At 35.9% G+C, this 15,155-nt stretch overlaps 1 protein-coding gene across 51 annotated transcripts in view; it reads left to right on the forward strand.

Moving 5' to 3' along the window:
* Positions 1–15,155, forward strand: part of fryl (furry homolog, like) — a 154,096-nt gene that overhangs the window by 130,553 nt on the left and 8,388 nt on the right. For 27 of the 51 annotated variants that reach the window (XR_015517705.1, XR_015517706.1, XR_015517710.1 and 24 more), the window contains 7 exons: positions 948–1,330; positions 5,100–5,307; positions 7,242–7,391; positions 7,567–7,665; positions 9,730–9,798; positions 14,153–14,170; positions 14,904–15,014. Coding sequence is in view for 34 of the 51 variants with exons in the window: in XM_087297178.1 (XP_087153304.1) it covers positions 948–1,330; positions 5,100–5,307; positions 7,242–7,391; positions 7,567–7,665; positions 9,730–9,798; positions 14,153–14,170; positions 14,904–15,014 (1,038 nt within the window). In the remaining 17 variants the exon portion in view is untranslated. 51 annotated transcript variants of the gene reach the window in all.

A 15,155-nucleotide genomic window follows, 5' to 3' on the forward strand; every position in this document is an offset into this window, starting at 1 on the left:
TCTCGGTTTACCATCTCCTCTGAAAGACTCACTAAGCAGCATATAGAGTCCCCTTCACTATACTGGGGTGTTAGGACTCACACAGTCCGTAGGTTGAGTGCCCCTTGTTGGCTTTTCCGGCAGCCATTTCCACCATTTCCGGCAGCAACCTAGCTTTCTTATGTGGTCTCTCATTCAATTACTGACCCGGCGCAGCCCTGCTTAGCTACAGTAAGCGACCATGTGAGAGTTGCAGAGAGCTAAATAAGGATTCGTTTCCTATTTACTACTAAAATTTTGATGATTCCAACACGGCACCACCAGGTTCCAGTGCAGGTAACTTGGGGACAATATTGTAATGAAAACGTGTTAACAGCAGAAATTAAGTTGATTGACAGTAGGGCTGAACAATATGTTGCAAAAGTATCGTTATCGCGATAATAGTATATGCTATACTTGTATTGCAGACTTTCATAATTACATTTATGTTATGCATTTGTTTATCTAAATATGACCGGATCAGATGGGGCCTTACTATCAAACCCAGAGCTGAAAATAAATACTTATGGTGGGTGTCGAGATGAGAGGAAAATATCAACAGCCAATCAGAGTCGGAATATCTAATATGTAAAGTTCATTCTATCTAAAAAGATCTTAGTATCATTTAATAAACAAATGATTAAAAAAAAAATAACAGCTAATTAAAAGAGCGTTTTCCTAGGATCACATAATCCAAGAGTCTCCTTTTGGTCAAAGATTCAGAACAACCTTATCATGTATCTTCTTTGTGTATTTTGCATCAATTTTACTTGTCTAATGCATCATATCAGATTTCCAAATTGATATTAATAATATGGTTCTAATATCATGCATCTCTAATTGAAATGAGCATTCAAAAGAGCTTGACCAAAAATACATTTTGCTCTATTTGTGTCATTTTTTTGTTTCTTTATTATGTCTGTTCGCAGGATGCCAGTGTAACAGCTGGGGATGAATTAAGCAGCAGTGTCAGTGAGGATACGGGGTTTGGCAGTGCCCCCCCTCTGCCCTCAGACCCCCCCGAGCTCTGTGACTTACATGACTCCCAGGACCCCACAGACGACCTGGATCCAGCCCCACCGCCTCCACCGGCCATGGACAGCCCGCCTGGGTCCCTCTTTGATGACGAACCAGGGATTACACCCTCCGTCATAGACACCACGTTAGACTCCATGTGTGAGGAGGAGACCGTCCTGCCACTAGTTTTGAACTCGGCCCCTGATTCAGTCTGTGAGGATGACGTGACACTGGCTTTGAAAGAGCTGGACGATCGGTGCGAGGAAGAAGAGGCAGATTTTTATGGACTTTCCAGGTTGGTCTATGATTTCTGTTGCGGTAATTCATAGGGTGAATATTTGACTCAATGATCGGTTCTGTTTAAAAAACTTTGTTGTTGTATGCTGCCTACAAAGATAGCTCCCTTTAAAGGCAGCATCCAAACCAAAATGAAACCTAAAAAGTTGATCTGAACACTCACTTGTTTTCTCGCATGAAAAATAACATCCATAGGTAATCATAAAAATTTGAAATCATGTATAGTAGTCTGCATTTGAAGTTGATCATTATCATTACAGACTTCCTAAAACCTAAACAAATAACCATTTTTGTTTTGGGACAACTTTGGTGTCCAACTTTTGATCCTCTTTAATGTTAGATACTCTAGTTAGTACTTTAAAAAAAAACTTTCATTTGTTCCTAATAAGTGCTTATTGACATAGTTGTAAACTTATAACAGCTTTCTACATCCGTAAGGGGTTCAGTATCATAAAGACTTTGTTCTCAGGCAGATGTTTTAAAATGTAATTTCAAGGTTTATATATGAGATTTAAAATAAATTACATTTCTTATGTTAATCAAAACTGCGATTATTAGATCAAAAATACAATTAAAGCAATACTTTTGAGTGAGATAGTTAAAAATAACGATTTGGTTTTTTATTTAAATACAAAAATGTAAACGTTTTACTATTCAATTTACTTCAGTAATGGCATCTCGAGGAGTTCGGTAATGTCAAGACCCTATTGCATGTAATAAATAGAAAGTACTAGAACAATGCTTTTTTATAATAGATATAATTCGTAACATTAGCATTGTCTTAATTTTTGTTTAACTTAACTTTGGAGAAAATGTAAATATATTAGTTTCTTTCATTAAAAAAATAAAAAACCTCAACATTCAAATGGTTACACATATACAGAAACTATCAGCATAATGTTCATGGTTTCCGCTATTCATTCTTCCATGGCGGGACGCCGAGCAAGAATTCATCCTGCCACGGCTACATTACAGCTTCTCATTCAAAACATTTTCTTTTTTTAATAGTGGGTAATAATTGCACCCAAACGTATTAAAAGGTAAGTGAATTATAACAAAGCGAACTTTTCTTTAACCGCAGTAGTGCTGTGCGTCATTTGTTTAACCCTTTAAGGTTAAGAGCTGACTGACTTACAGGTGCATGATGCGTGAGGCCAGCAAACAGGACGTATACCCGTTTCACTTTACTTCAGGACGCATTAATATCGCTCAGTATGTCTATTAGACACATTCATAAATATTCCTAGGAAATCTAATAAATGCACTAAATCGCACTTTAGCAGCGTTTATTTGAGAGCGCACAAGAAGATCTGCACGCTCTTGAAGCGGCTCATATTTGAGGGGGCGTGCAAGAAGTTTTGTGCATGAGCAAAGGAAATCGGCGGCCAAGCAAAAAGCTCCCCATGCTGTGGGCTATTACATAAATGCGATCTTGACTTCTAATACTGCGCTCACAACATTTGTCTTTGAAATAACGCTACAGGTAGTTGGTAGATCTGTGTAAAAAAAGGCCTGCCACCACAGCTGGAAAAAATCCTAGAGGAAACATATTATTCACTGCAAGCAATATTAAAATCTTTTGCAGTTGTTTCTTTTAAAAAAACATTTTGGACCATTTTTACAGTTGTTTATTACAGTCAACTTTTCATCAGTTTGTCTGAGACCTTAAACTTGTGCACTGTTCAAATTTACTAGCCTTTGTAATGTTAGGGATGAAAACATCCACTGAATTAAACTGCTGTTAAATGCATCAGATACATTTTTCTTTTTTAATTTTTTTTACATATATCTGTTAATCAACCTCAGTCCTGAACAAATCTCTTTTTTACTGCCAAGTTTACGAATGATGTCACTAAATTGGTGAAAAAAACTCACAAAATGACGTATTTTCAATATAAAAAGTAATTATGGACTGGATTTTTTCAACCTTTTATCACAGTCTTGGGCATGTGACTGATTAGTAACAACATTGACTTTGCATTGTTGATTTTCATTTTATTCTCCCCAATTTACAGTTGGTGGCTGTTTTTGTCCCATTGACTTCCATTATAAGCACATTTGATGGTACATAAATACAGTGTTTATTTTTTTTTAACTCCATGTAGCTCTGAGAGGTGAGATGCATATTTTGATTTTCTCAGACACATCACACTCAGACACACATACACACACTTTAATTTGCTGTTACACTCCTTATAAAATCCAGAAACTAAGCTAAACTAATGCCAACTGATGATCAACAGTAAAAAATACAAATCTGATCTCTTCCCAACAGGGAAAACTACCAACAATCAAAAATGCATCAATATATGGAGTCATGGTTTTGTAATCAAAAAATGTGATTATAATGGAAGTCAATGAGGCAAAATAGCCACCAACAGTATTTTAGGGAGAAAAAAGAAAAATCAATCAAAAACAATGCATCAAAGGCAATGTCGTTTCACATGTCCAGGACTTCGATAAAAGGTTAAAAAAATCCAGTCCACAGTTACTTTTATATTGAAAGTAGGTCATTTTGGGTGGGTTTTTCACCAAGTCACAGACATCATTTATGAATTTTACAGTTAAAGAGTTAAAATCCTACAGTTTACTAAACAATTGAGCAGTTTTAATTTGGACTGAGGTTATTTAAAAATTGAAAAAGTATTAATCTGATGCATTGTTACATCAGTTTAATTCAGATGTTTTCATCCCTAACATAACAAAAGGCTAGTAAATTTGCCCAGAGAGTATTGTTGAGTTTATTTTTAATTCAAAGCATTTTCTCAAAATATGTGTCAAAATAAGATTTATCACCAAAAATCATTCTGCTAGCTGAAACACAGAAAACGTAATGGCCAAATTAAGACTCAAAATCACACAGAGTGGATGAAAACATCAGTATATCAGCAGTCTATATTTTGCTCAGTAGTTCTCTACCATTTAATGCCATTCATTGTGTTGCTTCAGTTCTCAATGAATAAGGATGCATTTTATTAAAGCCTTGAATAGTGATCTCATCATTTTTTTCAAGGTCAGCCACTATACGCCTCTAAGTGCATCAGAAAGTGCCTCCACTAACTCACTTCATTCGTTCTTCCACATGTGCACTCTCACACATACTTTCTCTGCAGTGCTGTAGATCAACCCCTGATGTGTCCGTCTCGTCCATGATCGATTAATAAAAATTATAGTCTTGTGATTCAACAGAGGGCTCTAATTAGATTTTAGCGCATACACGGCACGACGAGGCCCTTTCCTTGCTCTTCCTGGCAACTTTCTGCAGATCTATTTAACAGCATCCGCGCGTGTGGAAAACGCTCTTGTGCGGCGCAGCAGTGAGCGGGGGAGGGAGAAAGAGGGAAAAAAACACAGAGCGTCACAAACGCAGCAGGAGAATTTAGGCTAACACGTGAGGTGAAGAGCTCAGAGAGAGAACAGCGATTAAAAAACGAGCGTCAGAGCAGGAAGACATTGAGGGGAAGGAGAAAAGCTGTTAGTGAGGATGAAGATGAAGGCCATGTCCTCCCCGCCTGGACTCAGATTCTTCTACTCGGTCTGCTTCATCAAGCTCTTCGGCCCGACAGGCCTGTAAGTGTTGTTTATCTTGTGTTTTGATGCCTCTGCAGTAGATTTGGAGTGTAACAACACTGCAGCGCGGGGCATCTGCAGTGAGAGAGAGGAGGGAGAGCTGGGGAGAAGGAACAGCATGTCTTTGTTTACGTTTTTCCTTCCTGAATGATGTCATGCTTTGTGTCGCATGAGTCTTGCTCTGTTTGTGTTTACAGTCAAGACGAAGGTGACGCTGACGGGTTTCCTGAACTTCAGGCCTCGCCACCTCCGTCGCCCTTTCTCTCTGCTATTTTGGCAGCATTCCAGCCTGTAGCCTACGATGATGAGGAGGACGCCTGGCGCTGCCATGTCAACCAGATGCTGTCAGACTCGGATGGGTCTTCTGCTGTGTATACCTTCCATGTGTTCTCCCGACTCTTCCAGGTACAAATAAGAGTGCTTCTGAGTTGCGAATTACATAAATATTGATGTACGGTATTTGGGGGATGTACTACCATTCAAAAATCTGGTGTTTGTATTTTTTTGATGTAACATTTTTGTATAGCAAAGATTAGTTAAGCATATGCTGCTGTATGTAATTTTATAATGTTTCGAACGTTTTATATTTCTTAATATATATAGATAATTTGTCTTCCTTTTTATGTTTTGTCTATTTATCTGACTATAATTTGTTTATGGACCAGAGAATTCTGCTGTAAAGGTATCATGGTTTTCATAAAAATATTCGGCAAAATAACTTTTATAATGAAAAATTTTCAAGAATTTTATTGCGTATTTGCACTGATACTTTGCTTTTTAACATTTTAACCATTTCCCTGAACAGATTGCCTTAAATTGCGTAACCTTAAATTTAAATATGAGAACATGGATGGATGGATAGAATTACAATTATTTTTGATTTGGCAGACATTAAATAAATCCTTGAATTTCAGGCTGCAGTAATGTACAGTAAAATATATTGTTGTAATGGTAAATCTAGAGTAGTATTTGGCTTATAAAATAGGTTGGGCACCAGGGGTAGAAAACCCCACTACAGTTACTTAGATAATTACATTAAATAAAATAAAAATTTAAGTTTCAACAAATGTATGATTTAAATTAATTAAACCAGAATCAAATGTTCAATCGCTCAAATAAATATATTATTAAAGGAGAAACTCATAAACCAAACAAACTTAAATTTCCAGACCCAGGCACAATACCTATTAATACCCTTCACTATACAATCAACAGGTGATAAATATAAAATAAACTTCCATAAACATATAAATCAGATAAATCACTTCAGAATATACAAAACCAAACTAAATGTCTGTCCAGCTTGTGGTCGTTAAAGTAGATTTTCCACTTGTTCATGCTGAAACGTGTATTCAATGCACTCTGAAACGTCTCTTCTACCATGTTCTAAATAGATTTTTTAAACGTATATTACCAAATTAGCATACAAACGATAAATCTTTGAATACAATACTCTACATAGCATCACTCAATTTAAAGAAGAAAAACTTTGCTTACCCGATCATCCGTTGATAATACTAAGCCCAGAAAACTGCTTCAAACTAAATCCACTCACACCAGTGATTCAACCAAAAAGAAAACACCCAAACACCTGATACGTTCAACACACATCATCAAATAAAAAAAACCTCCACCAAAAAACACCCCCATTCAAAAATGTTTCTGCTTCTATGTCCAAATCGAAAACTTTCGTCTTGTACACTTGCACTTTTCATATTGTGCCTAACTCTAAGGAACACTGCCACTTTTTCAGAATGAGAACAACCAGCATGCATTTTCACAGCAACCGGGCTTTAAACAAGCAACTGCACTGTCTGCAAGCAAACAGCAGCAAGCCCTCATGACACAGAAACACCTGCATGCTCTGACTGCATGACAATGAACGAGAGACCTAACCACCATTCAAGGCACTCTAAATAACTTTCCATCAGGTGCCAGTTGTGAACCAATCACAAATCACCCATATAATACTAGCAAATGAAATACTAACGACGACTGTCACAAATCTATTCTAGCAAACCTTAAATGTAAAATTATTAAAATAAACAAAATTGCACAAGGGATGCACCAACTTTTCAAGCTGAAAAAGGCTGCTCTGCGTGGCTTTCACACTGGAGGCAGAAAGAGATGCTCTATGAAACCCATTCATTTTAATGGGCCAACTAACTTCAAAATTCAAAATAGCTAAATATTTCACTTTGTGTATCAGTGCAACCCTAGTTTACACATTTTTAGCATTTTGTGTCCTAAATACACAATGTAATTTTTAAAGAAGTGATATCTGTTTTCATAAATGCTTGTAATCTGAGTGATTTGTGGATTCTCTTCCGTCTCTTCAGCACATTCAGAGGAAATTTGACTCGATTACCCATTCCTCAGTCCGCTTCCTTGGGGAGGGTCTGCAACGAATGGGAAACCAGTTCCTGAGTTCTCTAGAGGTCATGACCTCCTGCTCCCAGTGCCCTACAGTCCTACTAGATGCTGAAACTGTGAGTTTACCATTCTTGTACACTTCCTCTGCCATTACACCTCAGTACATACATGAAAATGCTGAAAGACTCTACCGTTTATTGATGCTTTATTTAGGTTACTTTGGCTTGTGTAGAGCTTTTATATTAATGCCAAATTATGGTCATATGATATATATCACTCTTTTTCTTGTAGTTGGTCTCTTGTGGACTCTTGGAGACACTAAAATTCAGTGTGTTGGAGTTACAAGAGCATCTGGATACTTACAACAGCAAGAGAGAAGCAGCAGAACAGGTGAGTTTATAATCTGACATTTATAAGCCGCATTAATTAACAACCAAATTTAATATTTTTAAAGTCACTATTAAAATCACAATTTTCTATGGAGTATTGCTTTGTTTTTGTTTATTTATGACTGAATATAACCTGTCAATCACATTACATGACAGGGATGTGTGTTTCTTTCATCACAATAGGAGTGGTGGGGGCAATCAGAATTTTCTTTTCGTTCAGACTTCAAACCATCTTGAAGTTATTTTTACCTCAATTTCACCTGATAGTTCTCCTAAAATTCATATCCGTCCACTTGTTCCAAGACTGTTTGAGATTTTTATTTGTTTAGCTCAAAAGAAGAAATTTTGAGAAATGTTTGAAAAAATTTGTGAATTGGGGAGGAAATGGTATTTATGTGTTTTTTATTGCTTTTCTTTATTAAACATCTGATAAACTGTTGCCTTAATATTTTATTCAATGAAACATTGAATTGCTTTTGTTTCAATTGGGTTTGGTTTGTTCAGATAATAGAAACTTATGAGCCAAGAAAAAAATGATAGCACATTTATACATCTTAATATTTCTTGTTACATAAGCCTATAAGCTCTTTTTAATGAAATCCATGCTAAAGTTAAGATCAGATCATTTGAGAATACAGTATAGGATGTAATGTGTATTCTTCAGTTTTATGCAAAACAGAAATACAACAAATAGAATATTAGATCTGTCACATGAGTCAAATAGTTGTTTGACACAATTTATCTTACAAAAGAGCACAATGTAATCTTGCTCTCATTTGAAATGTAACACATCAAGTATGTGAAGTTGAGGGTATTGGAACTGGAATGTCCTTGAAAAGTCCTTGTTACTTTAATTATTCCGACTTAAGAATCTTCATCAGTTCTACAAACGAAAAGTCTATAAACAATCTGGGAATATTCTGCACAGTTCATTTAAGTCATCTTAAAGGGCCATGAACCCTAGAGGTGTTTTCACACCTCTAGTTTGAAAAAAGTCAGGAAAGAGGGTGAGTCCAGCTTTGTTTGGGTGGGAGTGTCGAGTGTGGAAAGAGGGAAGGGTTTGCATGAAAAGGAGAGTTTTATTACGCGCACTACATCTGATTTTTTACACCAGCAGCACAAACACAGGGGAGATAGACAGTGATTCGTAGAGCAGCATTTACAGAAGCTCTGAGAGCTGTGTGAAAGTGGGGGATTTTCAGTCCATATATTGTGGTGATATTACTGTAAACTTAGTAACAAAATCATATGGTTGGCAACACAACGTGGCGTCTCTCTGAACACTGTAACAGGTAAAATGAGTCTTCAAAGCTATATCCTAAATAGTAACTAAGTTGCATCTGGTTCACAATAGAGCGCACTGATTGGTTCGAACAAAGTCTTTCTCATGAATTAATGAACAGATGTGCTGAAAATTCAATGACGTCACTTTGTACCGGCCGGTACAGACAGCCAGTTTTGGTATTTCGTGCTCCCTTAAACCCCATCTAAAGCGTGATCTTAAGGTTTATGCAATGGAGAAAAGACAACAGAGGAGAATGAGCTGACAGCGCAGGATCATAAAATGCTCCATGACGTCTCTTTGCATTTATTGTTGGCTTCTAAATCATATCAGGATGTGAGCTGATTTATCCAGCCTTTGCTTCCGTTAGCACCCATCCCGAATCTACAATGGCCAGTATCTCTCTGTGCACAGTCACTAAGAATAGCCTCACGAAGCCCCTAAATCATTTATCTGGACGGAGAGGCAGCAGGAAGGGGAGCAGAGGGGGCAGATGGAATAGTGGATGACTAGAGGACAGTAATTGAATGAGACACAGGCACTGCCTCCAGAGCATTATATCTCCCCCCCCCCATATGCTTAAACAGACCCTCTTTAATTTGCTAAGTAGCGCACTCCTATTAAATTTACCTCACGCACATACACACTAGTCGTCTCTCTCGCTCTCTATTTCTGTTTCGCACTCAAGGAAACGTCATCTGTCTTTGCTCACAGTTGTCCAGAACATCAGAAAGTTCCACCTTTGTGTTTAATGCGGTATCTCGTCTCTCCTTCCTCCTGCAGTGGTTGGATAACTGCAGAAAGACCTTTGGTGATAAAGACAGCAACCAGCGACCCAACACTCAAGCTCAGGTATAAATAAAAAAGCATTCCCATACACCCACACTCTTCTCTGCATGTGTCTGTTTTAGCATGCAAATGTTGACATTTATACTCTAAATGTCTCCATTTATCTCTGAAAAATAAACAACAATGCAAGCTGAGGTGAGTGGAAGGCAACTGATTTTCATGTTTGTGCCATCCATTATTGGATCCATGAAGAATTGGTGCCTCTAGAATCCATGGCAGAATGGAAATCTTGTTTATTTAGAGTTTTAGACTTCATTCGCATGCACATTTACCAATTTATTATCACAGTTAATAAATGTGTACACTATAACAGCTGAGTCTGTAAGATTGAAAAGGTTATTTCATTTTTGTAAGGATCCATGTAGTTAGTTAAAAGTTTCTGTAAAGATGTGCATGTATTTGTTTTACATAAATGTTGTTGTTGATGATGATGATGATGATGATAAACAAATTGATAATTAAAAATAATGATAATAAAATATTAAATCAGTGCTTCCCACAGGTTTGAAATATACTTGCGGTGATTGAAACACACTATTGAAACACACTATTTACCCACATGACATAAATAGTTGACTATATGCGACAAACAAAAAATAATTATATTTTTATTAATAATTGTATTTATTATGACACTGTTATACATTGTTTCATTTCAATGGGTTAAAGTAAAAAAAGACTTAAAGTAGTTTCATGCTATTCAGGAGCCATGTGACAGGTAAAATCGGCTTTTCTCTCTTTCAAGTTCAAAGCAAACTTGAATTTTAGATATTTAAATAAAAAAGCATATGTAATATATTGATATAATAATATCATCAAATTAATAAAACAATCAGCAAAAGAGAAATAAATGACAGAAACATTAATAAAATAGACAATATCTCTAAAAATGATCATAATTACAAGATTAAAATAAGCCTTTTTTTTTAATAAGGAAATGCATTGAATAACCATTACTAATATTTTGCAGCCAGTGTAAATGTCAATGGTCCTCTCTGAGTATATAAAAAAGTTTTTCTGAATCGTTTAGATCAGGGGTCACCAATCTTGGTCCTGGAGTGCCGGTGTGCCTGCAGAGTTTAACCCCAACTTGCCTCAACACAACTGCCTGCATATTTCAAGTATACATAGTAAGATCTTGATTAGCTTGTTTAAGTGTGTTTGATTACAGTTGGAGCTAAAATCTGCAGGACATCGGCCTCCCAGGCACAAGTTTGCTGGCCCCTGGTTTAGATCAGTGGTTCTCAAACTTTTTTCACCAAGTACCACCTTAAAAAAAAATCGTCTCTCCAAGTACCACCTTACGACGCTATTTTTTAACCAGCATTAAAAAATAGCGTCGTAAGCCTAATTAAGCAGCTACAGGTGTGCACAGTTTTAAAACGATGCAGATTACTTCCTATTAGTAAGAATATGTATTATTGTCAGTCACTTTAAACATTTGAAATAGTCTGAACATTAACTGTGCTTGCAGATAAAAAAAAAAAAGTTTTAGTTAAAATGTGCTTTTAAAAGTTCATTAAAAAATGGCGCTGTTCTTAAAAAGTAAAAAGAAAACTGCTGTACTTAAATCTAAAGTATTCATAGTAGCCTATTCATCAAAAGCTGGAAATGCTGCTTGGACCTTATAAATATAGGCTATATGTCATATTCATACACTTTCAGACAAATCTTGAAATAAATGTTAAATGTACATGACAGGGTTCATACAGGCACAGCCTAATGAAAATCAATTCCAGCACCTATTTTTTTTTCCAAGACTGACATGCTATGTATTGAAGACCTGAAATGTATTCTCAGCAACCCATAAAACATTGCATAAGAATAGATACAAATAAAAACCATTAATAATAATACTTATTAATCATATATTAATAATATAATAAACCTGCACTAAGTGCTTGTGAAATCTTTTTTGTACTCAAGTAAAAATACTATTACACTGCTAAAATAACAAAAATTTTAGTAAATAATACTAATATTAGGTATACGAATTACTCTTTTAAAAAGTACTAGTTGGTTACTTTTGAAAAAAAATCTGATTTTCATTATGAAATCACTTTTTTTAAGTGTAAACCTGATTTAATGGTTTGATTGCTTACATCCCAAAGCTAGATGTATAATTTGCACTAACAAAGGAAGTATAGTCAATTTTTTCTTTCATGACAATTAATCTTTTTCAATAGCACTGGTAAAACTACCAAATAATCTTTAAGGCCATAGAGACACTTTTTGCCCATTTTTAAAAATATATATTTTTAAGCTTTGAAAGGTTAAATTAAAGTATATGGTAAAAAGATTTAAATTTAGCCTTTTATTTACATATTTTACACTATTTTCTTTACAATATGGCAAATTTGTTTCTTAAATAGCTGTACATCACATGTAGATTTTATTTTACACTTGATCTTAATCTAAAATAGAAACGTAAAAAAATACAAGTACACTGTCAGTAAAAAAAATAAAACAAATGAATTCATTTTACTTGAGGTATTTGAAATATTACGACACTACATTTATCAAAGCAGTGCTTTAAGAGCCTTATTGTAAATTGTGATAAATAATAAGTAGGCTAACAATGGATTGCCTTGACCTGTAATGCTTTAAGACAGATCAGAATACAGCTAAATGTATAAATCACACAAATACCTCACCCAGAAACATTTCCAGCATAATTATTTTGTCGTAAAGAAATAAAAAATGTTCCACCTTTGCTAAAAGTAAGTTTCACTTCACAACACAGCCAAATAAGAAGACCATTAGCATTGTCATCGATCATGTATCAATCTATTTCTAAATATTTGATAACTTTGAATACTTTTGACTAAATTTAGTTAAGGAAGATAAATAATGTCTACTTTAATAGTGGAAAGATCGCGATTGTATTCTATCTGAGCACACACGCGATCATGAGAGCACTGCAGTTCATTTGAAAAAAGCCTATTTAAGAGCTCGCATATCTGTTTTAGCGATTTGCACACATGAATGCGCTCTGGTGTTAAAATAAAGCACTCGCCGCATTTGCAGAAATGAGTAATTGCGTACCAAAATTCAGCGATTCCTCCGCGTACCACTAGGAGGAAGCCCGCGTACCACAGTTTGAGAACCACTGGTTTAGATTAAAGAATCTATTATTTACTTTTTCTCGAACTTGCGACTGCGTGCGGAAAGTATTCTTTAATTAAAGAGTAATGCAAAAAATCGTACGAGTTTTAGAAAGTTTAAGCTTGAAAGTTGAAATCCGGACATTTTAGGAGATATAGAAACCCGGGCTAGACAAACTTATTAGGTCCCAAAAATACAGGTCTCTGTGGGTCTAAAGAGAACATGAAACTGTCTGCATGATTTTTCACAGGTACCACAGGCACAACGAAACTGGTAGAGAGAAGATCTTCTGCTACTTAATCGATCACGGATGTTTAGTTATATTGGGCGGATACAGAAAAAGTGTAAAAGGATGTTAATAATAAAAACAATTGTGTCACTAAATATACTTGGGCCAGTCATTAATATACCTGGCACCCGCTCAATTAAAGTCTATGCGTGGGAGGCACTTGACATTGAAGACTTCAGTAATCATGCTTAAAATTCAGCTTTTCATCTCTGGGAGAAATTACATTTCAAAATGTTGCAATAAAAAAAAATATTTCTTTACATTGGTAGTTCACAATATTGCCTTTTAACTGTCATTTTATCAAATAAATTCTAAATAATATGCTTAAAGGGATAGTTCAGATTCAATTTCCTTACTGTCAAGCCAATCAAGATGGTATTTGTTTTCCAAGTAGAACAATATGAACTTATTTTAGCTGAAACTGTTATAATTGGAATGAACAGGTTTTCATTTTTGATTAACTGTTCCTTTCAGAGACTTCTTTCACTTCTTTTTTTTTCTTTTTTTTCTTCTTTTTTTTAGACTCAGACTCAGTAAGATTCTGTTCTTTCCATAACCAGTATTTTATACAGTCTTTTTCAGCAGGCTTAAGTTGAAAAAGTTTGTGATGGCAAAGCTGACATTTATGCCTACATTTCTCTGTCTTACTATAACTCGTTTCTCTCAACCTTTTACTCTTTCCTTTGCTCTTTTTTTACGTATTTACCATACATTTAGACATTTTTGAATGTTATAAAATAAGTAATTAAAACAGGTGCATCATATTAAAAGTAAATTCTCCTCCCAGAATGCACTGCATGTGACTTAAATCTTTGTGTGTGTCATTGTTAAATATCAACAGACTGCAATATTTCTCTCTTTCTCTCTTATGGTGGTCTTGGAGTGTTGTGAGCCGACTAATTTGTGATCTTTCTCTCATTTCCTGTGTTTCCTCTTTTGTGACCTGCCGTCCTTCTTGCTTAGCAAATGGAAATGCTAGCAGTAAGTGGTTTATCATATATAAGAGCCTGTCGCATTCCTTTTTGATTCTGCAACACACGCATTCATCCATTCTTCACTGATTAATCGGCACATTCATCTCAACCAATCAGAATTCAAAACAAACACTACATCTGATCTCTTAACACCTCTGTAGACGTCTGTAATTCATGATCATTACACATCACCAGCTTGATTAATTATTTAATGGCTTATATGAGTTCTGCATACTCGCAGTTTGAACTTTGCTATCTAATTTGCTAACGGGTTATAAACGTTTCTAACGCTTGTTGAAATTTGACTCATAATACGCATTGAGTGTATGAATGGAGTGTGTCCATGGACATCTGAGCGGAGGATGAGACCGAAAAAATAGTTTAGATTCTTGGTTCCTTCCATTTTTTTCTTGCATGCTCCATCCACCCCTCTGCTCTCTCCTGACAATATTTTGGATCACTCCATTTGGCTCTTGATGTTCCAGAAACATCACTCTTTCAGGAGACATACACGGTCCACGCTGCACCAAATGATATACCAAGGTGTAACCCTTCTAACCTCCTCTCAAATCCAGGAGCTTCATCCATCCATCCGTCTGCCCTTCCGATTGTTCCATTCACCTGGCCGTCCGTTCATCCAATCATGCTGTTTGCTTCTGACAGTGCTGATGATTAAAGCTGAAGATGGTGGACTGGTTGGCTGTGTCGTGATCTTCCTCTCTCTTCTCTTTTTTTTCTAGGAGCTTGAGTTGTGTCGACGGTTGTATAAACTCCATTTCCAGCTCCTGCTGCTCTTCCAGGCCTACTGCAAACTCATCAGCAGAGTGGACACCATCAAGAGAGAGGCAGAGGTTTGTGTCTGTCATGTACATCATAGGATACGTAATTGTTTTCCATATGTCCCCATTTTAAAGGGTAGTTCACCCAAAAACTTCATTTTCACACCGATTAGTATTCATCCATCCATCTTCAAAGCACAAATATTTTTATAT

Source organism: Danio rerio, chromosome 20 (genome assembly GCF_052040795.2).
Source record: "Danio rerio strain M-AB ecotype USA chromosome 20, GRCz13ab, whole genome shotgun sequence".
Taxonomy (NCBI): Eukaryota; Metazoa; Chordata; class Actinopteri; order Cypriniformes; family Danionidae; genus Danio; species Danio rerio.